This window comes from Diplodia corticola (genome assembly GCF_001883845.1).
Source record: "Diplodia corticola strain CBS 112549 chromosome Unknown scaffold72, whole genome shotgun sequence".
NCBI lineage: Eukaryota > Fungi > Ascomycota > Dothideomycetes > Botryosphaeriales > Botryosphaeriaceae > Diplodia > Diplodia corticola.
The window spans coordinates 122,388-147,748 of record NW_017971551.1 but is presented as its reverse complement, the minus strand read 5'-3'; the positions used below and the strand labels follow the sequence as shown (position 1 = coordinate 147,748).

Sequence of the window (25,361 nt, the reverse complement as noted above, 5' to 3'; positions counted from 1 at the left end):
TACCCATGCCTGCCCGAAGACTCCCTCCGTATCTGCCTGAGACCCTGAAACTGAAAAAGCCCTGTAAATTGCCGTTGCCACTGAACAAACCGCCGTCATAACTCGCTCCTCCCGTGTCGCGCTGCCCTCGGCCCTAGTCCTCCCAGCTCTTCTCCACCGTCTCCCTCACGCGCTTGATGTACTCGCGCTTGTTGTCCTTGTACAGGTTGCTCGCCTCCACGTTGGCGGGGGAGCTGGTGTTCGGGTCGTTGAGCAGACTGCCGCGCCATCTGTCAGCCCTGTATCCCAACCATCCCACAGCCATCTCTCACATACCTCTGAATGCTGGTCAGGATGGCCGCCACGTCGTACGTCGGGCTCCACCTATTCTGCAAGATGTCCAAGCAGAGCTCGCCCGTGCCGTATACATTGGGGTGGAACATCTCCGAGATGAACTTGACACCCGGCGGCTTGTTGGGGTACGCCTCCTCGAAGTGCATCACCAGGCGGAACGTGCCGTCCTCGAAAGGCGTATCGGCCGGGCCAATAATCACAGCGTTCCTGCAACCAAAGACTCGCATGAGCGTTCGTTTATCGCGCAATCGGGGACTGTACGGTGGGGGTCCGAGTGGCATGTGGCCGTGAAGGCAAAGTGGCCGGAGCCGCTGGAGCAGCGGCGGGGCGAAAGGACGCGCGAGAGTGAGCGTACCAGGTCATGACATTGTCGGCGATGGGAGAGGCGGAGACGCCGGCGGGAGGGTCGGTCTGCATCCGCTACGCGCCGTCAAAGTCAGCATCGATGCCGCAAGCAGTGGATCCCGGCGTCAAGCACCAAGGGCAAGAGCTCCATCTTGTGGGCTTTCGGGGCGTCGCTGAGGCGCTAGGCCACGAGACGTGCGTGTACGTACCTTGAAGTCGCGCATGAGACGTCTGCGCGCGGCGGTCGACATGATTGCGTAGGTGGTTGACACTCGAAGCGTTGGATAGATTGCGAGGCGTCGATCGAGAGGGAAGCTGGCGTTCAAGGGGCTTGACTGCGGCGGCGCGAGAGAACAAGATGCAGGAAACGGTTCAAGTCGTGCTACCCTCGCAGCGCAGAGAGGGCAGCACCAGCATCCCCCGGCGTCACCAGCCCGCGCTAATGCAACGCTCTGGCCATGTCACGTGTAACATTGGGGCGACATGTATAACTTTGAACCAGGTCCGTTACTTTGGTGGCCGCGCCCGTCCGCAGCCTTTGCTTGCTTCTTAGCAGCAGCCGTCTTCTCCGCGTCGGAGCAGACGGTTGACCGTCCGAACAGGGTAGAGAGCAAGGTCGGCAGCGGAAGGCGGTCGCATCGCGATCTGAAACAAATCCGCTGTATGTTCTGCCCTTTCGGGAACTGCTGCCATTCCGTTGTCAGGTTCTCGGGGAATATCCCCAGTATCATCAGATCTTGTGTCATCAGAGCTGGCCCGAAACGGAGTGGACGTGCAACATGGAGTACCTACTGTACAACGACTGACCGAGGGGCTTTACAAGAAGGGGTGCATGCTTCTACATACGGGCCAACAAACAGCCAAACCGAGCAATCATGGTAGCACTAATTGATTGGAGATGTCCAGAATCCGTAAAACGACAGCTCGCTCCTCGCCCTTGATGCCAACTGGTATCTTGGTACATGATCCGAGAACGCCAGCTTTTGTCCCTCCCTTTGTCCATTTTTATTCGTACATCGACGTCTATTCCCGAATCTGCACAGATACCCAGAAATGGCAGTTTCAGCACGAACAGTCCCAAACGCCAGAACCTTACAATATCTTCATCTTGTTGTCGTAGAACAGCTAAAGACTCAGACGGTAGCCGGATTAGTATCGCTTGCCCGTTTCACCACGACCCTCCCACCTGTTGCTTCTGGGCTGGTACTCCTTCGATCGGTCACTACTGTACCTGCCTGGTCCAGAAGAGCGGTCGCCACCAAACCTGCCTGGTCCAGAAGAGCGGTCGCCACCGAACCTGCCTGGTCCAGAAGAGCGGTCGCCACCGAACCTGCTTGGTCCAGAAGAGCGGTCGCCACCGAACCTGCTTGGTCCAGACGAGCGGTCGCTATCGAACCTGCTTGGTCCAGACGCGCGGTCGTCGCCAAAGTTGCCGACACCAACAGCGCGAGGGGGCGGCCTACCGTTACCACCCCAGCGAGAAACACGAGGGCCAGCAAGATTAAATTCGCCATGATCAGGACGACTGGATCTGCTGCTCTGGCCGCGGGGACCACCTGAGGACTTGCCGCGGGGGCCGCCAAGTCCTATTCCCCTGCTGGTACTCCCGGGGATATGGGGTTCCTTCTCAAGGCCCCAAAGCTTCTTTGCCATGAATTTCATGGACTCGACAAGGCGCCGCTTGTCTCTTGTGTGCCCTTGGGACGCGAGTATGCGCGGGAAAGCGTCCTCGAGCTCTGCCTCGTCCATTGCCGTGAAGCTATCCTGCATGGTTTTGATGATCTGTTGTGCATGCTCGGGCACTTCTTCCAACGCGTCGAGGTCGGCCTCGGCAGTTGCCAGTGAAGTGTCCTTCTTGAGCGGAAGGTTGCCAAGTTTGTACCGAACCTCATTCCGGTGCACCTCGGGGATGATTAGCCATCCTTCGCCCTCTTTTCCGGCACGACCGGTACGACCGATACGATGGACATAATCAGCAGGATCCCTAGGAATGCCCAGCTGAATGACGTGCGTGACATTGGGAAAGTCCATGCCGCGAGCAGTAACGTCAGTTGAGAACAGAACAGCCTTATCCGCGGCTCTAAACGTGTCTGCTTGTCTCTGCCTTGCTCCTTGGGTGAGCTCGGAGTGAATGTAGAGGAGTTGACCCTCCCACAAAGCATGTGCGTTCTTTTGGACACGACGGATGCGGTTGAAAATACTGAAGGCAATCTGAGTCTCCTTCAGTGAGTTGAAGTAAATGATAGCCTTGAACGGGCGTTTCTCGCCATTCTTTGCGAGATTTGCTTCCCGTTGGCAGATCTCGAGAAGCGCCGGGAGTTGAGTCTCAAAGCCAGTGGTAATGACGTATTTTTGGGGGATGCGCGCGTGAGTTGGCTCCTCATCATCGCGAACAGTCTTGACGAAGTGAAATCCAGGCCTCAAGGTTTGGCGAACAAGTCTGACAACAGCCTGAGGAACAGTGGCCGAAAACATGAGTGTCTGACGGTCCCTTACGGACGCGTCGGGCAGCTTCTCCTGGATGTCGTGGATCTCCTGCGAGAAACCAGTCTCCAACAAGCGATCGGCTTCGTCGTAGATGAAGTAGTCCAGGTTGTCAACGGGAATGGGACTGTAGGCATCACCAAGGATGTCGTTAAGCCGTCCGGGAGTGGCAACGAGGACATGGCATCCTTCGGTCATGATCCGTCGCATGCCCTCACGCTTGCCCGTTCCGCCGACGGCTGTCTGTATCTTTACAGACGTACGCGCCGTCAACCTACGGGCTTCCACAGCAATCTGCTCGGCCAATTCTCTGGTAGGAGAGACTATGATGGCGCGAATATCGGGGCGCAGGACAGGTGCGCGGCGGCCAAACTGTCTCGGTGCGCGCTCGGCGAGTGCTGGAGTCTTGGAAAGAATGTTTTGGAGCATGGGAAGGAGGAAGCCGAGCGTCTTTCCAGTTCCGGTTTTCGCCTGTGCAATGCTACTACCGTCAGTACATGTACTTCATGCATGTTCTACTACGCTTACATGTCGGAGCCTTGCAGGGCTTGATTGATGGTGGCGGTCTGGACGTCAGTCATGGTGACAAGACCCATATCCTTCACAATGGTGTCGATGACGTTCCTGTGGACGATGTTCCTCTCGGCCAGTTCCTCGAACCGGGTGATGGGCGAGGCAGAGTTGCTGTCGGTGGTCGCGGTGGCGACGGCCTGAGCCTCGGCCAGGCGGACGCTCGACTGGAACGCACGAACGGAAAGCAGAGGGGCAAAGTTAGAGGACACAAGGGCCCGGGGCGAGGCGATTGAGCTGTTGCGCAGAGCGAAGCGCGTCGCAGCGGCCGCGCTGAGGGCTCGAGGCAAAGATGCAGGGCATCTCCGCAGAGGTGCGAGCATGACGGCGGGATGATAAGAGGGAGGGAGGGCGGGCTGGCGTGTAAGGGACAGAAGACCCGGCGTGTGAGCAACGAACAACCTATCTGCCCAGAGGTGCTCGAGGGAAGATTGTTGCAGGTGTTGGGTGGTCGCGCAGGGCGGACTTTTTTTCAGCGAGCACCAGCGTCGCGCCGCGGCCGCTAAACCTCTCGTGGCCGCGAATCTCTCTGGCCGCCACCCGCGCGCGAGCGAACAATTCTCGGAGAGTCTGCGCAGACTCTCCGTCTTACACGCTCCCTTTTGCTCTCCTTGACCAGAACACTGCTCTGGCAACAGGCACTGGTGTAACATTGGCATTCGTAAACCGCAAACGCGTTCTGCTCAAGGCTCTACATGAATCAGGCGGCCTCACCGCCTTGGCGCAGCCCGAGAAGTAATGCCGGGCGCGCCTCGCAACAACAGCTCCACCTCTCATGCCAACTACAACTTGGAGCATTTGTCGTCGCTCCTCGTTCCCAGGAGCGTGATGCCTTCGCTCAACCCCTCGTGGATCCCGCCCGTCACGCCCCGCAGCCCCCACAGCGTCAGGTCGTTGATCGCCTGCCCCACCTTGCCGTCGTTCATCTGGAAGATGGCGTTGGTAAAGCGGAAGCTCGTCCTGCCCAGCCCGTCGACGGTGTTGATGGACGACGAGACCAATCTCTCGGATATCCGGTGCTGGCGCTCGTAGTGGTACGCGTGGCCGACGAACAGCTTGACGTACGGCAGAAGCAGATGTAAGAGGAGGAAGGCCTGGATGATGCTGGACGCGAGCAGGCGATGCAGCCACGACGGCTCTGGCGGCGGCCTATGCGGCCCGGACACGTGCTGGCTCCCGTGGTACAGGAGTTGCCCGCTGGAGACGTCGACATGGACGACCTTGACAATGTCTGGCGGCAGAGACGTCTCGATGGACATCTTCTCTGCCGTGCTCAGGTCACACGGCAGCCCCTTCAGGAGGAGCGTCAACGCTTGCATATAGAGGGTGCGCCCAAAGGGCGTCTCGCTGTCGCAACCGCTGGGAGAGGTGCAGTCCTGGAGCGCTACGCTGAGTAGGCTCAAGCCTGTGTTTGGGTGTGTGCTGTCAGCAGGCAGGCAGCGCTCCAGCGGACGGCAGACGGCAGACGCTCACCTTGACGGGCGAACTTCCAGTTCACGCTGGCCGGCATCTCGAGTGGGTGGTAGCCGGGAAGAGTGGCGGCGCTGGACGAGGACAAGGGCGGTTCATCTACCAGCGTCTCGTCCGACAACGACTGCACCGAGACGCCTGACCCGCGGCGCATGGCGGCGCTGGAGGGAGGCCTTGACGTGTAGCTCGGCGGGGGCGTTTGGGCTCCTGCTGGCACATGGTCGTTGGCACATCGCGCGTGGACGGGTGACAGCAGCGGGCGAGGCCGGAAGCCGGTGACGGTGCGGCGAAGGCTCTTGAGGCGTGGGATGCGGCTCTGAATCATGGCTGGCAGGATGGCATAGACGCTCGACGGCACGTCATCGTCCACTTGTCTGCTGTCCTGCGGGCGTGATGGCTGAGACATCTGAGGCCAAAACGCAGGCTGGGCCATGGGCGGCTCTGCCTAGCTAGTGCCGACGGGCTGCAACAATGGGGACGCGACGGCAGGAGGAGAGAAGCCCGAGCAGTCAGTCTTATCTACGGCGCATGCAGAGACCCGCGCTGAGGTTTGGGGCGCTGGCGGAGGCAGGCGAGGTTTGCATGTGACAGCGGCGCGAGGCGAAGCGTGAAGCCTGGCTGGCGCAACCGTTTGTTGAGATGGCCCCCTCGCCTGCAAATGCACGCCCGCCTGACCTGCGCTTCCGGATGCTGCTGATAGCGTGCGGCGAATGCAGGGTCCATGGGCCTTCACTGGCTCCGACGCCAATGTGCCAATGGGAGCCTCAGCCCACGCACGCTCGACGATAACGCCGTTTCGGTGCCGCGACCGCGCGACGTCATTCCGCCCCTCAACAGCAACATGCTCGCCATACACGTTCGAACACTGGCGAACGAGGCCTGCAGCCACCCCAGACCCGCGCAGCAACATGTTCTGCATCCGGCGCTTTCGTCCGGTCAGATTGCCGACCACCCCGTACCATGTCATCTACCCGAACCTTGACACGCCAGACGCCCGGACATTCAACTGCTTCGCTCTCAGCTCAGATCCTTCCGTGTTGTCTCCTGCATAATGCCTTTACGTCTCTTGTCCATAAGCGCCGCAGCCCCGCCTCCGGCTATTTGCATACCCATGTATCGATACATTTGCCCAGGCCTCAGTAGAAGGTTCCCTTCAACTGCCCATATACGAGGACTCACTAGACTCACATGTACGTCTGAGCATTGGCTTCTACCTGTCTGTTTGGCTTTTAAATGGGCTGTTCTTGTGGTTTCCAGATCAGGAATGACCATGACCTCCACATGGAGAGCAGAAAAAGAAAGGGACTCAGCCAGCTCTGGGTAAGCCGTACCGGCTTTCTACAACCTAATAAAATCGCCGATTGCGCTCCACATCAAAGTCTGCCAAGTGCCGATCCTGTAACAAGGCTGAGGCAAACTCGCTGCGCCCTGTGTGACACCATGTAGCTGCATCGGATCAGCCTAAGGCGATGCGATGCTCCCTCCCGGTTCACTTGATAAGCATGTATCCAGCTTCGTGTAGAGGCGCCGCATTCATCAGCATCGCCCCTTCACATGCCAATGCCTGGAGGTGTCCAACAACGAAGAATACGAGTGGCTTGTTTCTTGATAGGCGTTTGCAGTGCACCGCCGCTTCTTCTCTACGCTGGTTGCCTTACATATTCACATGCGGAGCAAGTCGCTCACGAGCAACCACCATGCCGCTTAGTCCCTCTAGGCAAAACAGGCCACGTTCACATGCGGATGGTGCCGTTATCACAGGCCTTGCGAGGTGGCGTGTAGGAGCGGACAAGTGCCAGCATCTGCAAGATGCCCATGGCACGATAACCTGAACAGGGTTGAACCGCGGTCTGACCCGTTCTCAATCCTCTCTCCTCTACGCGCCGCCGTATTCGCAGCATGTGAAAGAAGAGCGCGAGTATTACTTCACCGTTTCCCAGCATTGTTCTGGCCAGTCCGTCCCTTGCACTGGCATCCGCTCAAGGCGTGCTATCTACAAAAGTTGACAAAAAGATTCATACATCTTTTCAAGGAGCGGTTAAGCATCCTTTGGTAAGAGAAAAGAGTCACAATCTTCTTGACCCTATTCCCACATTCCACAACAGAGTGCGGGGCACAAACATAACGTCGCAGGAACTTGGAAATAAATAATGAATATTCAAGCCAGTAACAGTGTGGAGATACTTTTGACAAAAAGAACGGAACGTTCATCTGCTTCTCAATCGGTAGTAGTGTGGGATTTCTTATAGATAACAACCAAGACTTCACAATTGCCGTTCATTTTGCCGCTGACAAGCAAGCAATACATTCCTTCCCTGCGAGACGTTCACGTGAAGATGTAGTCACCAGACGCTGCATGGGGAATAAACGATAGAGTGCAAAGTACATACAATATTCAACATCAGCCGGCTACCTACGCCGCAATGCCCTGTCAATTCCAAGAAGCACCAGCAGAGCATCTGGTCAGAAGCTGTCTCACAAATCCAGTGATGCTGTTATGCTGCTTTGCCAAAGTTATACTCCTACACGTAAAATCAAAGAACCCTTGCAGCCGAGTTGGGATGTTCTAAGCCTGATGCATCCAAATCCTTATGTTCTGTACGGAACCCAATTACAAAAGTCCATGAACGCCTCCAATGCCCATTTCCGTCATGGGTATCACACCGCCCTACTCCAGTTCGTAGTAGATGATCTAGGAACCGGTGTTCTCGTATGTCCACCCGCCGTCTCTCATCAACTTTTCGCGACCCTCCATGTCCTTCTTTCTCTCTTCCTCGGTCAGCTTGTCTTTAGCCCAGTAAGCACTACTCGTTCTCTCCCTGAACCTCTTGTGCCTGTCCTTGTTCTTGAAAATCTCTTCCATCTGCAGAGGCGCAATGGGTCCAAAAACCTCCATTGGGTCGACCAGCTGTTGCTGGGTGAGTAGCTCGCGCAGGGCAGGGGAGTTGACCCACGATGGAGCCTGGAAGTTCGCCGCCTCCGAGTCCGAATCATCATCTTCCGAATCGGTGGCGATTTCCGGTAGTTCGGGTGTAGGGAAGTGCGGTGAAGCAAGACGAACGGTTGTGGTACGCGCAGGTGTCTTGAACACGCCTGAGGAGGGGCCGGCAGCGGCTGACGGACCCGATGCGTCAGCGAATGGAATCTTCGCTTTTGAGATGGTGGCCATGTCGTTGGGATGGCCACCATGTTTGTTGTGTTGCAGTTGGTGCTGCGTCTTGACGGTTTGCTTGAACATGGATTGCGCGTGGGACGAAGGACCAGCAGTAGCTGCCGGCTTGTAACCATGGGCAAATTTGTTCGGCTCCTTGGCCTTGTCGATGACCGACATGAGACGTTCGCGCTCCGGGTAAAACTTGCGCACATTGGACTGCCGGATCGGCGGTGCCATCATGGACCGTCGGGCATCAGTAGGCTCCTCCTCTTCGTCATCTGAGAGAGTCTTCCGACGCTTGGCGTTCAATTGCTGGAAAGTGGGGGCATTCCGCTGCCCCTGTGGGCGTGACGCAGGCTCCTCATCGGTGTGGAAACGCTTCGGTGGTTTGGCCGGGTTGGCAGGAGGAATGTTCAGGACAGTGTTAACTCGAGAGATTGGTCGCGCGCCACCCAGGTCGCCACGAGGGTGGCCATGGATAGTTGCTGCCTTTTCCTTTGAAAGAGCTTGTGCCTAAGGGAGGTTAGAGATGTCAAGACAAACAAAATGGCAGCGACTTACCAAATCCTTCGTCTGCTTGCTAGTCGCCTGGGCCCGTAGCTGTTCCTGCTTCTTGGCCTCAGCAGCCAACGCCTGCCTGCTGGCTGCTCTCTTGGCTTCTTGCGCTCGCTGTTGCTCCGCGGCTTTCTTTTGCGCCTCGGCTCTACGATCCTCGTCGGCCTTTCGGCGTTCTTCTTCGGCCTTGGCGGCTTTCTCCGCTCGCTGCTGCTCAATTGCTCGTTTCTTCTCAGCCTTACGCTGAGCGTCTCGTTCCTCTCTTTCTCTGTTCTTCGCTGCCAAAGCAAGAGACGTTGGCTTGGTAACTGGCGCACCAGATGGACCGGTGGTCTTAGCGAAAGAGCTGTTGGCAGAATCGACGGGGTTCCTCGCAGCGGGCGTTTTCGCGACACCAGGAAGAGTGCCGCGAAGAGATTTCGACAAGTCCGCATTCGTCGGATGCGACCTCTGGGACCCAAGGCCGACCTTGATGTGCCTCGGCTTGGAAAGACTCTCTTTGCTTGCAGTGGGCTTGAGTAATCGGCTCTTTGGCTCCCTCATCTTGGGGGGGCCGCGCTGTGGCCTAGAAGGGCCAGGTTTGGGCGCATCGTCAGCAGAAGTGTAGTCGTCATCTCTTGACGACACAGTCTCAGCACGAGAGGCAGCACCGACGCGCGTAGTCGGGACACCTTTGGCCGATTTCTCCTGCCTCACAGCCATAGGCTCTTCCTCCTCCTCCTCATCCTCCTCGTCTTCCTCGTCTTCCTCTCTGGCGTTCTGCAAGGCTTCTTCCCGTTCCATTTCTGCCTCCATTTCCCTCTCTCTACGACTCCGCTCGAGAGAGGCACGCGTTGTCCGGACGGGAGTGCCGGTGGCAGTTGCGGGACGTCTTGCGGGGCTTGCCGGGTTGATAGGCTTATCGAAAATGGATGAGAGATCCGGTCTTGGAGAGGTCGAGACCTGCTCCCTGCCATGTCTCTCTCGTAGCCCCGCTGAAGAGGGGGATAGAGCTTCCAGCTTAGCCTGAGCACTTACACCAGCACTGCTAGCGAAGATACTCTTCGCGGACTTCAGAACGGAGAAGAACTTGGTTTTCGAGGCACTCAGCGGTTCATCGTCCATCTTAGATGGCGACCCTGCTGGAGTACTGGACTCCACATCCTGTAATTGCTCAAGATCACCGATAGAGATTGTCTTCTTGAGTGAAGATTCGGGTGTCTTTGCTGCACTCTTCGCAGGCGATTCAAAATTTGGAACAGAGGCAGACTTTAGGTGGCCGAGGCCACGTCTAGCCGGGGATTGCATTTCCGGACGATGCTCTTCCATCTCCACATCAAGGCCTCCGATCGAAGATTTTCCGCTGACATTTTCCATGATGTCAACAGAGCCACTCTTCATGTGAGCCGGCAGAGCTGGAGCTGAAGGAAGCGGCTTAGTAGTGACCGGGGCAATCCAATCATCGTCGTCGTCCTCCGCATCCTGAATATTAGGCACTGGGCTGGGTGCTTTTGGTGCTTCTGCAGGTTCTTCAGGCTCCGAAAGCCCTTCGTGTGCTGCAGTCGGTTCGTCGCTCTCTGTGGGGAGTAGTGGATAGTTCGGCTCCTGAGATACAGATCCAGGGATTGATTTTGACGTCCTCGGTTCTTGAGACTTGGCTAGCATATTGATGCGTTCATGGAGGCGCTGTGTAGACGTCTTTCCGTGGGTTCCCGCATTTTCATCTTCACCATCAGAGCTGCCTACCTCTTGGTCATCATCATCGGCCCTGGGAATGGCCTGGCCTCCACCAAGACTTTTACCGCCGGTGAACCTGCCAAAGTGGCTGCTACGAGCCTTGTACTGATCGAGATGGCTGGTTCGCGAGACTCTGCTGCCCATACTCTTCTTGCCAGCAAGAGGCTCGCGTGCGGGAAGAGAAGAGAAAGTAAGGCTAATCTTGCGCAAAGGCGGCTTTGCTGGACTGGAGCCGTCGGAGGGAGTTCTAGCGCCATCATCGTCCTCCTGCTCCTGCTCCTGCTCCTTCTCGTCTTGCTGGTCCTGTGTATTATCGGCGCCGTCGAGAAGGGAGTTGAGAGCGGATGCAGTCTGATTACCGACACTGAATTGCGAGGGCCTGGAGGGAGCGTTTTCCCGGGTAATTTGCGACCCATCGGGCTGGGTGGGGACCAGATCCATTTCGTCTTCGTGGATGGTAATCTGGTTGTCCGCAGCACTGCCACCTTCATCTTCATGGATTTCGATGTGTGATGAGGTTTGGTGCTCAAAGTCCTCCTTTGCCGAAAGGAAGGATGCAGACTTCCTGAGGGGCTCCTGTGGCCTAGGAGACGGGGATTGTATCGGCTTCACCGAACTCTCTTTCCGAGGCGACAACCTGGCGACCGACTCGTCCTCATCGACCTCCATCTCATCTTCAGTCATTCCATGATAACCTGAATCTCCCTGGGGGATGGCGTTGGACGTTTGATCAGCGTCTTCGATGGATTGTATCGGGGCGGCCATGTCAGCGTCTTCGGGGTCCTCGGCAATCTGGATCTGTTCGATCTGCTTGTAGAAGCTGGTTTCGCGCGTCGGACTGGGGGCATTTGCAGGATTGGGGGCGAAAATATCCGTAAGCGGCTGTGACGGGCGGTTAGCAGTGGCAGGGTCGTAGACGACGGACGGGCACTTACGGCGCGTGTTTCCAAGGGATTGCGCTTGCGAGCTGTGCGCGGCGTCTTCCCGCGCAGCTTACCCGGCGTCTTGAACGTATCGGTAATGTTGCTGATAGAGCAGTCAGCGCGACAGCAAACGGATGATGAGCGTCGGGGGACATACAGCTCGGGACGGCCAAAGATTTCGGCCATGTGCTCGTTCAGCCATTCCATCTCGTTGCGCACGGAAAACGAGAACTCTTCGACCTCCTGCTCGGCGAATTGAGCAGCTTGGTGGCGCTCGGCGAGGATCCATGGCGCAGAGCCGACGGGGGCCTTATTGCGCGAGGCAGCCATTGCGCCGGTGGTGGATGTAGATGCGGGCGGAGAGCGAGTCGCTGGGACGGCGACACGAGACGCGTCTGCTGCAAGTGCGTCGAGGGGGGGTGGAGCGTGGGGCGCAGCTAGATGTACATGTCTGGGTAACTAGTGCGGGGGAGGGTCGATTGCGGCGGTTGCTGGGGACGGGCGATGGTTGGTGGTGTCGTGTGGTCGGTGTTGACGGTGCGCCCGCGATCAAAACAAAGCCGAAAGCTGAAACCGCGCCGGCGAGACGGCCTCACGTGATGCTCCCTGTCGTCATCGCCTCTTCCGGCCTTGGCTGAGCCCCAGCAAACACCAAAACCTCAAAGCATCATTTTAACCGTACCCTCGACTCGTCGACTCTCGGAGCCCCCGGACCCCCCGCCAGTCTCAGCCGTCCTCTCAACCACCACCGCACACCACCACCGCCACCACCCTCCGCCCAGTTCTCTTCATCCTGCCCGCCCAGTTCCTCTTCTCCCGCGTGTTCCTTCGCGTCCGCTCTCCGGGTTCCTCCTGCAGCTGCATGTAGCAGTCCGTCAACCCAGCCGGTGAAGCCTGTAGGGCTGGCTCCGGTATGGGCAGATTCGTGCTCGTAGGCCCTCGCAGCGGCGCAGTCGCGGAGAGGCTGTGCGATGATTGCCGAGCCGCTTCACGCGGCAACGGCGGGAGCGGCTTGTTGAGCGAGGCCAATGTTAGTTTGTGTGAGGGCACTGAGGAAACGGTGGGCGGGGGTGATGGGAGCGAGCGCAAAGTCAACCGCCGCGATGGGAGTGGCGACAGTGTCTGCTCGTGTGCTGTCACAACCACTCGGGCTGGCGGAGGGGCTGAGACCCGCGTCTTGGGCATTCGCTGCCGTGGGCGGTGTTCCTCGTCCACGGTAGCTTGAACCTGTCGGTACTCGCTCTGGTAGCGGCGCAGCGTGCGCGCGGCGACGGTTGGGTCGGCGAGCCGGAGCATCTCAGAGAACGGCGAAGTATGCTGTCGAAGTGAATGACAGGTAGGGCTTTCTAAATGGCGTTTTTCAAACCCAGGTATGTATGGCGAACAACGCATCACATGTGGCCATGGCTTCCTCCGTATCACCTGGTCCGATGCAGGTCTGACCGCACCGAGTTACTCTGGTTGATATCGGCCTGCTGACCTTGGATCGTGGCTGGCGGTCCCTTTGGACATCTGACCAGACTGCCATATTGAAATCTTCCAATGCCCGCCCTCATGGTTCGAGAAAGTGACAGCCCGTCACTCCGCAAGCGGCCACACGGCTCTTCGTCTACAAGGATTGTTGATGCTTTGAATCTCCCCTCACACCCCGGCCAGAGATTTACAGGAGAGAAATTCTCACATTCTGTCTTCAGTATCGTCAGCACCGCTTGCACCTCGGCAGTGTCGCATATGAAACTCGGAATTGGGTCGGCCATCCAATCTGCCACGCTGGAACTGGGCAAGCTGCAGTGGAAACATCCGCTAAGGTTGGACAGCGATCGGGCAACACACACCTGCATTTACACGGGGCGGGTAAACCATATTTGGCGGATGGTTGAAGAGCAAAGTGCACGTATGAGGTGTTTGACCAATACAACATTTCTACGTCTTCGCAAAGTCACCCCTACTTCTACGTGGTCAAAATCCTTGCAGATGGCATGATATTGCTGGATATTATGTTATAATGGCGTGTAGCTTGACTGGGCCTGCGCTTTACATTCAGATCACTCCTTCTCCTACCTTGGTATTTCCTTTGTTTCTTCCAAGCCCTTTGACGAGGTGATGTTGACTTTCAAAGACAAGGGTTCCATGCGCCGTTTGAGGGTACAAGTACAGATACATGATATATATAGCCAGTCTCCCTTCTCTATCATGTACCAGCAAAAGCAACTCCGATACAGAAGTAACTGGATCAACACCACTTGGACTGCCTGCTACAAGCCACGCTAGTAGCTCTACGTTCACAAGTGAAGATGGTCCGGAACATTTCCAAGTCGGAGCAGGTCCATCAGCCTCGCCGCGGCCACCAACAGGATTTCCGTGCTTCGAGCCAGAACGAGTATTTCCCCTACATGTCCGGGTATTACGTTCCTCAGTATGGCTATTCCTATTACTACTGCCCGCAGCACCGGCATTTTGCAACCGAAGGTAATGACCACCGTCCGAGGGTGCACACAGTCCAAAACGATGGATGCAGCGGAAAGGGACATTACGGATCTCACTCCATCACCCCTCCTTCGAGTCCCGCCGCCACCACTCCGCAAGGAAAGAGTCGCCACTCGCACTTGACCGAGGATGAGCAACAAGAATACAGTAGCCTGACCGACAAGCTGACGTGCCTGGCTAATCGTATCTACTTACGCGAGGAAGTCGTTCTTCCTTGCCTTAAGAGTGAGGCCTCTAAGCTCGGCGACATGCTCGATATGGGCAGCAACTCGGAGAAGAACGCACTTGTAGTGGCAATTCTTTGCCTCGGGGGCGCTGTTGAAGTTATGGAGGACGAGCTGGACTTCGACATTGAGCAGCTTCATGACCTTACCAATCCTAGTGAAGCTAGGGAGGGGCGCAGCCACGGGGCCGAGAAGTATTCAGTTCTCGAGATGCTTCAGGAGGAACTTTTTCCCGCATTTGATTACCAGACCTATGCGACTCACAAGACTGGTAAATCCTCTAAGAAGGCACCCAAGATTGATCCTCGGCCCAAATCGAAGACCCCCAAGACTCGCAACACTCACTCTCACAAGGAAATTTAAGCGGCTGCCGGTGACATCTTCGCGACTAAAGTCTTCATCGGCGGCGGTGGGAGTTTGGTTTCAGAATGAACATGCATTTGATAGAGGATTTGACTGTTTTGAAGACTCAGTGGCAAGTTCCAAGGATTCCGGATTGCTATCCACCTTTCATTAGTTTTAAAATGCAAATCATTGGCCTCAAAAAGTTTACTAAGTGTGCCGTTTAGCTCAATATTTGCTAAGACAACTTCCGTGGTCCAACGCTCGTATTCTGAAAACTCCTTTCCAATATTTTCTGAATTGGCGGCGGCGGCAGCAGCATTTGCGCGTCTAACGGTAACCATAAGCACTCTTCTCTCTAAAAAAAAAAAAAATGGTCCCCCCATCTGCCACATATTACTAGTTTCCATAGGTAGTTTTTGTAACGGACACCTCGAGTCGGGGTTCATATTGGGCTTGTAGGCAGACAAAGCGCATGTCCAGAGGCTACTTGTAGCAACGTGTGACGTTGTCGATCACGAATTTGATGGGGTAGCACCATATGGTAACATTCTTTCCATTTCCCGAGATCTCATCTGATTGTTCTTGTCGAGCTTTTTGCCGACATGCATCTTCAGCTCAAACCCTCGAGCTGTCTACGCGCTGCGGAGTCAAAACTGTGCCATCACTTTCCTAGCTGGGGGATCTATCGGGCCGTTTGGTCCTGCAAATAAGAGGACCTCCAAGACGATATCATGCACGGCGTGCAGAAGTGATGCGCCGAAGAAAATGTCGTGGGGCAGAAGCAGCAGCAGCATCAGCCGGCGCCCCACGCTCGACTCAGCGCTCAGTCACATGCACACGGCTCTACGGCACTGGGGACCTGCCTATCGCACCCAACGCGTCATTTCCCAAGACATTGCAGCTCTATCGTAGTATATCCTGCTGGCGCCCGTCCGCAAGAAGCCCTGGACTGCGCTCCAGCCACTTGCCGCGTCGGAACAGCAGTACAAGCCATTTCACACCCTCACACCGCCGCACTCGATCATATCAACACCACGCAGCACACAGCCTATACCCTGCAAGACCATCCCCAAACGCGCAACATTGCCAGTGGGGGAAAAAGGCAGCAGCAACAACGCCGTCGACGCCAACAATCATGTGCTGCGAGGAACACCACATCTGCACGCACTGCAACCAAATCATCACCAGCACCACCGACCACTGCTTCGTCTGGCGCGCCGCCTACCCGCGGAACCCCGGCACGGAGCTCGGCACCACGTCCAGCGCCAGCACCTGCCCGGACGGGGAAGAGATCGTCGAGGAGTTCTACCACGGCGACGACGGCTTCTACTGTCCCAATTGCTCCACCACCGCCACCGCCTCCTCCTCCTACTCCTCCTCCTCTTCTCCTAATTCTTGTTCCTCGTCCTTCTCACCGTCGTCGTCGTTCTCGTCGTCCTCGAAGTCGTCGGCGTCCGCCGCCGCCGCTCGGAATGATGACATCTACCAGACCATAATGGACCACCGGCCGCGACCTCCTCCGATCGACCCTCTGAGCGGGGAGGAGGCCGTTGGCGTCACCGCTGCCGCCGCCGTCGACGACGCTGCGAACAACGATTCCGATTCCCCAACGAGCGACATTTCGGCGTCGACGAGGGCCACGACGTCTGCCAATGCGATGATGACGCAGCAGAAAAGCACGGGCGGCGGCGGCGGCGTCTGCGGCGGCGGGGGCTGGCGGCTGCGGGTCAGGAAGATGGTGGGCGGGACGACGCGGTTGGTTGGCGGGCGCGAGTAAGTCAAGCGGCGTGAGGACGACGATACTTGCCTACCCTGCTTCAATAAGAGCGGAGGAGTACAGCCGACACCGGCTGATAAGCGAGCTGGGATCGAGTCGACGGTGGACGAAAGCGGGCGTCGATGATGGGGACGGCGGTGGCGCAGCAGTCAAGAGCGGCGGGTCCGGCCTCGCTGATTTGATGGAGAAACGAAGAGAAGGAAAAAATGGGAAGAGATTTGGATGAATCAGGAAGGTTGTGGCTTGTCATGGTTGGAATTGGCAAACGAAGGCGAAAATACGAATGATGCGAAACACGCGAGCACAGGCCTGCTCTGTCCGCGCTGTCGGGGAGCGGAGCCATACGAATGACTGCCTTTGGCTATTTCTTCTTGGTAGTCCTCTATATATTGCTTTTGGGTTTGTGCGATGACGGTCAGTGAAGAGTTGTACCGCAACAAAGGGAGTTACGGTCCTTACTTTGACACAAATGCGTACTGAAACTCTAAGAAATCTGAATGAATCAGTGCGTCGACCCTCGTCGCTGCGTGGTCATTTGGCCGTTGCGGATATTTGGGGCATGCGAATCGCCTATGCTGGGCTTTGGAAGGCTGTGCGATGTTTGTTCTCGATAAACATCGGCGCTGAGACAATGACCTTTGACCGATGAGCAGTGCAAGAAGTCTAGTCAAAGGCCAATGACCATTGTGCGCCTGCACGTAGCAAGTTACTACCGCCGCTTTCTTGAGTAGGAAAAGCAATATGGAAGGGAAAGACTTCGCCGCAGCCCATGACAAAAGTGCGGATCCTCGGGTGCAACAGAAGATGGCGATCTTGCAGCCAGCGGCAAGGGCGAGAGCCCTGCATACAGTAATGTGCGCCACGAGCACTGGATATTGCACTTTCAGTGAGGTCATTGATGCCTGCAGGGACGCCATGTGCGGCGGCCGGATCGACCCAGAGCATCGATACGACGCCGAAACGTCGGCAATGCTGAGAGACAGCATCTGCCCCGAGTGCTCGGCCACCACGTATCCACAGAAGTGTCGCGAGGGCAGTGGGCCGGGGGCGGATGTGGCTGAGCCGGGCGGTGTTCTGGAAACCCGCTCCGGTGTCGATCTCCCATAGCGGCCGCACCCCCATTGCACTGATCCATGCCGAAGATGCGGTGGGTTTGGGCATGCATCGCTACCCCTGCTGCTACTGTGTACGGCCTTGGTCCTCTTGCGAGATGAAGTTCCCCTCGCTCTTTTGCCTTCACCGGTGACGTGTGAAACTGAGTGGCGTGAAGGTCCGGCTGCGAGCATGCCCGCTGCCACCTGCTCAGTGCTGCCCGACCCCCCCGAGACATGGTCTGAAGGTTTGCCTGCCATGCACACGCCACAACTATGGGCACTGTTTGTTTCAGAGCGTGAAGAAGCCACGTGCAAAGGCCGGCGTCTGAGACACCAGCACCTAAGCCTTCCACGGAACCGCTCCCGCATCCCCGGGAGCCGCCCCTCCTGCACCGCAGTGGGGATGGGTTCCAGAAAAGTCTTCATCCAAGGCCCGTGCCTCGGCGCGAGGGTTGTCCTGCAGCCGTGGCCTTGCATGCTCGTTGCAGCAGGCCGCGATCGTGCTACCGGCCGACCCGGATCCAGTTTGATCACCCCCACCCTTTTCAGTCATGCAACTTGTGTGGCACGTTATTGCTTTTTCTGCTGTGCGTGATGTGGCCATTGCGATGGTGGTGTTGCCGCCCAAGAATGATCCCGATGTGGATTCCGTCCAGGCCTATCATGGCATCGCAATACTCTCCGGTCAGCAACCAGAAACTTGTCTGATCAGCCAGTGCCCCGTGGCCCAAATTGCCGCGCCACCTTGCTTCGCCCCTGCATCCGAGTGCGAGATCATATCGAGATCTCACCTTTCCGTGGCGCGCCAATTTTCCGCACGGAAGCACTTCTTCATACTCGACACGCGGCTCTTGTCATTGGCCCAAGGCTTGCCGGACATGATGCCTTTTGCTTTCTTTTTCCACGAAGCCTATTCCGGGAACAACTCCTGCTTGCATTTCGCTGTCATCAACCCTTCACCGCCTGTACGCAGTAGCTCTTGCCAACTCATCAAACCGTGTTTTCCGCTTCAGGCCGAGACACGAATAGTAAACTTTGTCAATAATGCCGTGCGACATGGCCTGGAATGTTGAGCAGGCTGATTATCATCCCACCCATCCAAATGACGGTTAAAATTTTCTGGTTGCCTGCTTGCCTTCGAGCCTCGAGCGGTGTGACGGCAGAACAAGTGTTGGCCAGTCAAAGTGGGTGCCATGGAGATACGAAATAAGGACGTGCGGGCCGGAAGCAGGTTGGCGACCGCGCTGCGGTGAGTCACGGGCGAAAGCAGATAGACGGTGAGCAAAGTGTGCTGTAGATTTGGTGCAACTCTTCCCACGGCAAAAAGAAATGGGGGCATCACGATGACGAGACAGAAAAGCTGGGGACGAGTGATGATTGCTGGGATGGCCAGTTCCGCACCATGTCCTATTAGAACCCGAATGAACGGGAAGCCCGCGACCCCAGCAGAGCGGTTAAACGGCAGGGAAGTAGCATCCCGTCTCATAAGCAGCGAGCCAAGCGGGCGGGACGAAGCATCACTGGTTCAGTAGGCGGGTGCGCTAGACACAGGGGGGTTGTCGAAGTGCGGGTCGGGCTACACATTGTAGATGTGCCATGCTAGCAGTTGACTCGAGCTGCTTACACAATTGTATACCCCCCGGTACAATGTTTCGATGCCCGTCTCCCCCGGCTCAGCCCGACAGCAGCCCTATGCTCACCTTCCTCCATGAGCATGAATCCTGTTTTTTCTTTTTCCCAGCGGTCTGTTAGAGCATTGAAACGGCCCAGTGATTTTGTCACAAATGTTCCGCCTTGCCCCACATCACAGCAACCACGGAGCTGCGCCCGCCTCACTCACATTTGCCTCACTGCCCATTGCCAAGCTTCGGAGCGTGTCAGCACCGATGCTCCTCTTATTCGCCAAAGCCTTCTTCTTCAACTCCCGTTCTCTGTATTCCCTTGCCATCTCCGTCCGTTGACCCAAGCTTCGGTACCCCATTGGCCATGAAGGCGTACCGCGACTCGGACTACTCGCCCGGATCGACACGTTGCGCCGCATATGCCGCCATATGGCGCGGGCCTCGTCTAACGAAGAGCTCTCTGCGTCATCTGACGTCGACGTGCATTTTCCTTCTTGGGCCGTGGCTGTGCCTTCTGTGTCCAGAGCGTCTGAAAAGCGCGGTGAAGCCGATGGGTTACAGCTGCGGGTATCGGTGAGCGGTGTGGCGGGGACAGAGCGTTGAGCTTGCCGCGAAGCAGGGACGTTGGTGGCGGTGAAGAAGCACAAACTGTCACGTGCGTCGAAAGAGAAATGCGGCTGAGACGCGAACTGGCGGAGATGAGGGCCATCCACGTCTTTTGCGTGATATGAGGTATCTATTTCTGGAACTTGTAAGACTGCGGGAAGGGTTGGCGAGAATGCAGAAGCCGGTAGAGGAAAGCCGTCTACTTCAGAATTAATGAAAAGTGGCGTAGCTCCTAGCTGATAGACAAGCTCTCGGCGGACATATTCGATGTAACCTGAGCATGGAAGCGAATAGCGTCTGTGGCGGTAGAAGGCGTCTAGAGCGTCCAAAGCAATGTAAGGAGGGTCCTGCGTGGCCATCAGGAATATCAATCTCCTGTAGATTTTGGCCTCAGCCTTTGAAGCGGCTGCAGGGTCAGTTGGCGGCTCGATGCTCCATTCAGAGAGCGGATTGGGCCTGCGGACGGTGCAAACTTGTTCAACTGTGATCGAATTGTTGTCAGGGAAGCATGACTGTTTGTAGTGAGCCGATATGGTCAAGACATCTGTGACGGTCTCTCCTAGCAAGGTTTCCAGTCCTTCGAGAGCATCTTCGAGCTCAGTCAAAGGGTTGTGAGCGGCATGCTCCCTTGTGATGACGGCTGGGATTCTTACTCTCACAAGAGCAGATAATGTTTGACCTGCCTTGAGTTTCGCGCTTGAGGTACTTCCGAGAATGCTTTCAACCACGCAGCCTTGACGTGGCTTGATGTCGACGCAAAGGTCGGTGATAGACCCGAAGACGCGTCCTTCTCTTGCGTAGGACATTACGTCAGCCGCTTGCGAAATGAGGTGAGCTGAATCGTTAACTGAAACCTTCTGCGAAAATGAATTCGAAGAAAGGCTTCTAGGCAGCATCCACAGGTCAGAATTCTCTGACAGCCCGTTGTGATATGGGATAGCAGCTGTGCACACGACATAGACGTTGAGGGCCGAAAATTGGTCCATCCGCTCAAGTCCACCCACAGACCGAGGCGACAAGATAAAGACAAGACAACGAGTAAGCCTGAGAGGCTTGGCGGATTCGTTTTTCGACTCCGAGAGAGCTTTGATAGCTTCTTGCAGAGTCTCGCTCATCTCCGTGCCGGCAGCGGGTGGACGAGCCACCAAAGCCCTGATATCGTTGAGTTCCCTATGGAGAGAAGGGACATTGACAGCTTGAAGTGGATGCAAAAGGCATCCCGAGGTTTTCGCCTCGTCCGGGAAGTGGCGACAACAGGTGCAGAAGACCGCGAATCGATCGTCCGCTCCGGTACTGATTTGGGCAATGCGGAGCGCGACGTCGCAAGCAGTCTCCTGGGAGTCTGGGGACGCGAATCGGCTGGATCTCGGTAAGCTGAAGTTGCCAGCGCAGGGGGGCGGTGAGCATCTATCGCCGCCTTGGAAAGACTCGGATGAGGGCGAGCGAATGACAGTGGCGAGATTCTCATCCGCCGTTTCATGTAGTCGGATGGTGTTCGCCATCTCTAGGTACCCAGCACATCGTGATATATCGCGCGATACGTGACGTCAGGATGAAACTGAGACTGAAACTCACGAATTGTCCAGGATCACAACGACGTCCAAGCCTGCCCCTTTGTTATCTTCTCCGAGATCTCTGACATCTGGCCGAACAACGCCACGTGTTTCGACAGCCACCCAAACGCTCCGCTCCTCGTGGAGGCTGAGGGACTCGCATTCCGTCACCGTATTGAGATCGACTGAGAGGATCGGCGGTGGCTCACGTGTGGCGCTCCTAGACCGCGGGGAAGTCTGGTCCGCCATCTGAGTCGAACGTGGCTGGAGAGGGTCGCTGCGCGATGATTTGGCAGAAAACTGGCCCGGCCGGAGATTGGTACGACTCGAAGACGCGGTAAGAATACTTGACACGAATCAGTGGACGCCATGCACGTAAAGGCTGGGGTTCTATTCGCTCGCCAAACCTACGATGGCGTAGACGGCTGAGCCTGGAACTCAGAGCTCTTCGAGCGGGACGGAAAACTCGGTCGCCTTCGCATCGACAGCTTGCGGAAGATGCTTCCGTCGGACTGGCCATTGCGCGTCGGCTGCAGGGCCGGGTTCGATCTGCTGGCCTGAATGCTGCCGAGCACCTTGGAAAACACCCTGTTCTTGGACGATTTTCGGTGGAGGAGCGTCGGGGATTCGGGTTCGACAATGGATGGCGGGGACCCCTGCACTGACATATTCAAGGGCGAGCCGCATAGCTGAGCGAGGCCGGACTCGCCTTCGGAACATATGCTGGTCAGAGCGCCTCCGGTGCTTGAGGCTGAAGATCGGTTTTCGCGGCGTTTACGGACTTTGATCTCGCCTGCAGGACGCAGGGCTGTAGGGACCGGGATGAGCGATGCTTTAGCGGCCGGCAGCATGCTGGCGACGTCCGATCTGCGATCTCGGCCTTTTGCTGCAAGTAAAGGGCCATGCGGTGCTTCTCGATGTTCTAGGATGAGGTCTGTCTGTTGGAAAAGCATCTGCGGCGGCCGCCACGTGCGGCAGGTACGCCTGTTGCCTACCGTTGAGGAAGGCAGAGCCTCGCCCGCGCCCTGCACCTCAACGCGCAGCGCCCCCAACGCTCCTCCTCGTACATGTGCGCACTAAAGTGAGAATTCATGTCTTCGTATTTTCGAGATACTTCCAACGAGCAGACCAACCATCCAACAATGAAGGGGTGCAGTGCAGCTGATACCAATGCTGGACAGGAAGGTAGACTTTTGTGTGAAATTCCCTGAGCCCACCGCTCTCGCCCCCCCATCCTCCCCAAAAAGACTAAAGCACCGTTACGGCGCTAGCCAAGTCTAGAGCATGCTACGGTTGCTTCAGAATTCGCGCCTTTGCCTTCTCGAGAATGTCCCTATCGACTTGAGCAAACCGAACCTGCCATCGTCAGAAGCTGAACCTTTGGATGTGGCTGCGATACCTACCACATCGTCGCCTTCTACACCGGCGCTGTAGAGCACGCCGTCGGAGATGCTGCCGGTGATGCCTTTCTTGACTCTTTCTTCCCATACGCCTTCCCAGTTCCATTCGCCCGGGTGGCGACTCCTGGTGGCGGGGGCGGCGCTGGGCTTGGTCATGGGCTGCATTTCAGTGTATTGGTTGTCTCTGTAGGACCGCCAGGCATGGTAAGCTCCCGGATTGGCGGCAGACTCAATCGTCACCGAGTCCAGGATGGCCTCGTCAGAGAATGATTCCTGGATATACTTGAGGATCTTGGCGACTGGAGGGGGGTGAGGGCTGGTGTCGCCGCTGGCATCCGGCTGGCCGCTGCTGGCCCCCGGTGTGCTCCGGCGCGTGCGCGAAAACCACTGCGGGAATCCGTGACGGAGGCTGAAGCCGCCAGGCGGAAAACGCTCTTCGTCGGTGGCACTGACAGTCTCACCGCTCGCCGAGCCAGTGGTGTAGGTGTACGTGGTCAGTGGGGTCACCAGCGGGTGGAAAATGTCCGTGGACAGAGTCACCAGCGGCGGTACCGCTGGATATGCCCGTGGGAAAGAGATCTGGACCCGGAGAACTGCAGGTGCATACGGGCCTTGAAACGAGTCCGGTCAGCCTGTTGGTGGCGGCGGCTGGGGAGAGCTTGAGAGAGCAGCTGCCCTGGCAGTTTGAAAGTGAAAGCCAAATTACGAGTCAAGCGCACCTTTGCGTATGAACATCACGCCAGTCCAGACTGACGTGTCGCCGGGCGTGATGCTCATATACACGCCATCCGGACAGCCGTGGCGGAGGCTCGCGCTGCCGCCGGGGTGCAGTTAGTATAGGGAGATCTGGGGGGCAGATGTCACGGCGCCAGTCGAGGAAAAGCGGAAACGCACAATTCTACAAGTAAATTCTGATGCTGCAGAGCGGGCAGCGCCAGTGCGGGGCCCAACAAGGGCATCTTGGCTGTGATGCCGGGAGCTGAGGATGATGCAAAGGGGTTCGTAACGTCGTCGCGCGAGTGTTCGGGCCGGTGCAGGCAGCGAGGCTCTGTGGCGGTGCTGACTAACACGCTAGAGCGACCTGGAAACCGGCGGCTGTCGATCCGATGAGGCGCCAACTTTACTGCCACGGCTGAGTTTTCCGCCAGGACATCCCCGCCACAGCCTTCGCCGGACGCTGCGCGGCTACGGGAACGCAGCCCAGCCTCATCGGGCCCGGTGCTAGAGCGACTCGCGGCTTGCGGCTTGCGGCTTGCGGCGAGCGCTTCCACGCTTCCTCAGGCTCAAGCTCAGGCGCAGACTTAGGTTCCGGCGCGCTTGCTTTTCGCCAGCCGGCGGCCCCCTTTCTGGCGCAGCCGCCCGCCGCCCGCTGTGGGCTACACGTCGCACAACGCTGCCCCCGCTGTCACATTCTGGAATGATGCGATGACTCGGCCGCGTCGTATAGAGATCAGCAAGGGCCCTGGACCCGTTCCAGCGGCCAGGCTCAACAACGCTCCGAGTCAGTGCGGCGCGAGCGCATGCAGCTCAGCAGCGAGGCAGATACAATATGTGCCTGCTCTGCCGGGCTGCGTTGACTGCAGCGCGATCCGCAGGATATATGAGACCTGCGGTCGCACGGTGGGCTTATACGAGCAGAAGCACCAGTCAGGCCTCGCCACACTTCCGCGAAAGAGTCACGTTGGGCACAACAATTGCTTCGACCGTCAGCGATGCTTTGGCGGTGAGCCCTCGGTCAGGCTGGCATCTGACGGGCGCCGGAAGATCTGAATGTCTCACAGGAGCATTCGTCCCGCAGCCTATTCAGATGTGCGACCAGGGGACGCAACCCGGGTTTGATATTGGTCCACCTCGCCGGGGCGCACAGCAGCAACGACTTCGAAGACGCGGCAGCGACAGGATCCGACTGCATCATGCAGCTCTTGCCCTCCGCCCGAGGACCGGGGATTGTTCGATGCAGCCTGCATGGGAGTTGCGCCCTCTGGCCCTGGATTTGCGGGTTGCACCAACAGCTGGCACCACACGAGACATCGCATTCGGCACAGAAGAACGCTTGCCGTCACACATTGAGGGTCAAGTGATCAGTGCCGACACCGTGCGATGGGCGACGGATCATTCGCGGCGCGCGTCAGGAGTTGCAGTCGGCTATCGTTTCAGCGGGCTGCGATGACGTCGGGATCGAAATGAGGGATCTGCAGAGCTTGCCAGCCAGCTGCCCGCCTACGTACCCCAGACGACGCGGGCTCAGGCGGCGCGGTGCCTGGATGAGTGGCTCCAGGCTTCGTGGGCCACGAGAAGGCGGGCTGAGAGGCGCGCCAGGAGCTGCGACAAACGGTCTGGAGCTAGGTGCCGCGGAATCGGCAGAGGGTGCCAATCGGCGAATCAGCGCGCGGGCGGAGTCCGTACCCGCCATCTTCCGGTCCACAGATCTCTCAAAAGAACCTTCGACGAGACGACCGGACGCGAACAAGCCTTGCTCCAGCAGGCGGTTCCTCGTTTTCCACGCGAGCGCGGCCGGGCAGGGATGCCGCAGCGCGGGCAATCGCCGTCTCCCCCCCGGCCAGCGCAACCCGGCAGCCCTGCGCATGCGCGTGGCCAATCGCACGCCCGCCGCCGCCGTTGAACACGCTCACCGCCGAGCAGCAGCGCGTCCCCTCCGCGCTGGTCACGCCGGGCTTCCCTCTCCTGCTGCTGCTGGCCGCT

The 25,361-nt window shown here is 57.5% G+C and overlaps 8 protein-coding genes across 8 annotated transcripts; 2 read left to right on the top strand and 6 right to left on the bottom strand.

Annotated features, from left to right (window-relative positions):
• Nucleotides 1-133: 133 nt before the first annotated feature.
• Nucleotides 134-929, bottom strand: BKCO1_7200049 (ubiquitin-conjugating enzyme e2 2; the record flags this gene model as incomplete). Its single annotated transcript, XM_020278856.1, has 4 exons — nucleotides 134-257; nucleotides 316-540; nucleotides 689-753; nucleotides 888-929. The coding sequence occupies 4 exons, from the start codon at nucleotides 927-929 to the stop codon at nucleotides 134-136; spliced, it is 456 nt and encodes a 151-aa protein (XP_020126036.1).
• Nucleotides 930-1,827: 898 nt separating this feature from the next.
• BKCO1_7200048 (atp-dependent rna helicase mss116) lies at nucleotides 1,828-4,055 on the bottom strand (the record flags this gene model as incomplete). Its single annotated transcript, XM_020278855.1, has 2 exons — nucleotides 1,828-3,643; nucleotides 3,691-4,055. 2 exons carry the CDS (start codon nucleotides 4,053-4,055, stop codon nucleotides 1,828-1,830), a joined length of 2,181 nt encoding a protein of 726 aa, XP_020126060.1.
• A 459-nt stretch (nucleotides 4,056-4,514) lies between these two features.
• Nucleotides 4,515-5,608, bottom strand: BKCO1_7200047 (ubiquitin-conjugating enzyme; the record flags this gene model as incomplete). The annotated part of the gene is made up of 2 exons (XM_020278854.1): nucleotides 4,515-5,137; nucleotides 5,206-5,608. The coding sequence occupies 2 exons, from the start codon at nucleotides 5,606-5,608 to the stop codon at nucleotides 4,515-4,517; spliced, it is 1,026 nt and encodes a 341-aa protein (XP_020126031.1).
• A 2,286-nt stretch (nucleotides 5,609-7,894) lies between these two features.
• BKCO1_7200046 (inner centromere protein) lies at nucleotides 7,895-11,880 on the bottom strand (the record flags this gene model as incomplete). The annotated part of the gene is made up of 4 exons (XM_020278853.1): nucleotides 7,895-8,869; nucleotides 8,918-11,509; nucleotides 11,563-11,653; nucleotides 11,708-11,880. The coding sequence occupies 4 exons, from the start codon at nucleotides 11,878-11,880 to the stop codon at nucleotides 7,895-7,897; spliced, it is 3,831 nt and encodes a 1,276-aa protein (XP_020126030.1).
• A 1,964-nt stretch (nucleotides 11,881-13,844) lies between these two features.
• On the top strand, nucleotides 13,845-14,624 carry BKCO1_7200045 (uncharacterized protein; the record flags this gene model as incomplete). Its single annotated transcript, XM_020278852.1, has 1 exon — nucleotides 13,845-14,624. One exon carries the CDS (start codon nucleotides 13,845-13,847, stop codon nucleotides 14,622-14,624), a length of 780 nt encoding a protein of 259 aa, XP_020126033.1.
• A 1,117-nt stretch (nucleotides 14,625-15,741) lies between these two features.
• Nucleotides 15,742-16,383, top strand: BKCO1_7200044 (uncharacterized protein; the record flags this gene model as incomplete). Its single annotated transcript, XM_020278851.1, has 1 exon — nucleotides 15,742-16,383. One exon carries the CDS (start codon nucleotides 15,742-15,744, stop codon nucleotides 16,381-16,383), a length of 642 nt encoding a protein of 213 aa, XP_020126032.1.
• A 2,898-nt stretch (nucleotides 16,384-19,281) lies between these two features.
• BKCO1_7200043 (haus augmin-like complex subunit 8) lies at nucleotides 19,282-22,211 on the bottom strand (the record flags this gene model as incomplete). Its single annotated transcript, XM_020278850.1, has 3 exons — nucleotides 19,282-21,064; nucleotides 21,281-21,604; nucleotides 21,670-22,211. The coding sequence occupies 3 exons, from the start codon at nucleotides 22,209-22,211 to the stop codon at nucleotides 19,282-19,284; spliced, it is 2,649 nt and encodes an 882-aa protein (XP_020126035.1).
• A 334-nt stretch (nucleotides 22,212-22,545) lies between these two features.
• Nucleotides 22,546-23,617, bottom strand: BKCO1_7200042 (ubiquitin-conjugating enzyme; the record flags this gene model as incomplete). Its single annotated transcript, XM_020278849.1, has 4 exons — nucleotides 22,546-22,614; nucleotides 22,662-23,269; nucleotides 23,378-23,472; nucleotides 23,553-23,617. The coding sequence occupies 4 exons, from the start codon at nucleotides 23,615-23,617 to the stop codon at nucleotides 22,546-22,548; spliced, it is 837 nt and encodes a 278-aa protein (XP_020126034.1).
• Between the last annotated feature and the right edge of the window lie 1,744 nt (nucleotides 23,618-25,361).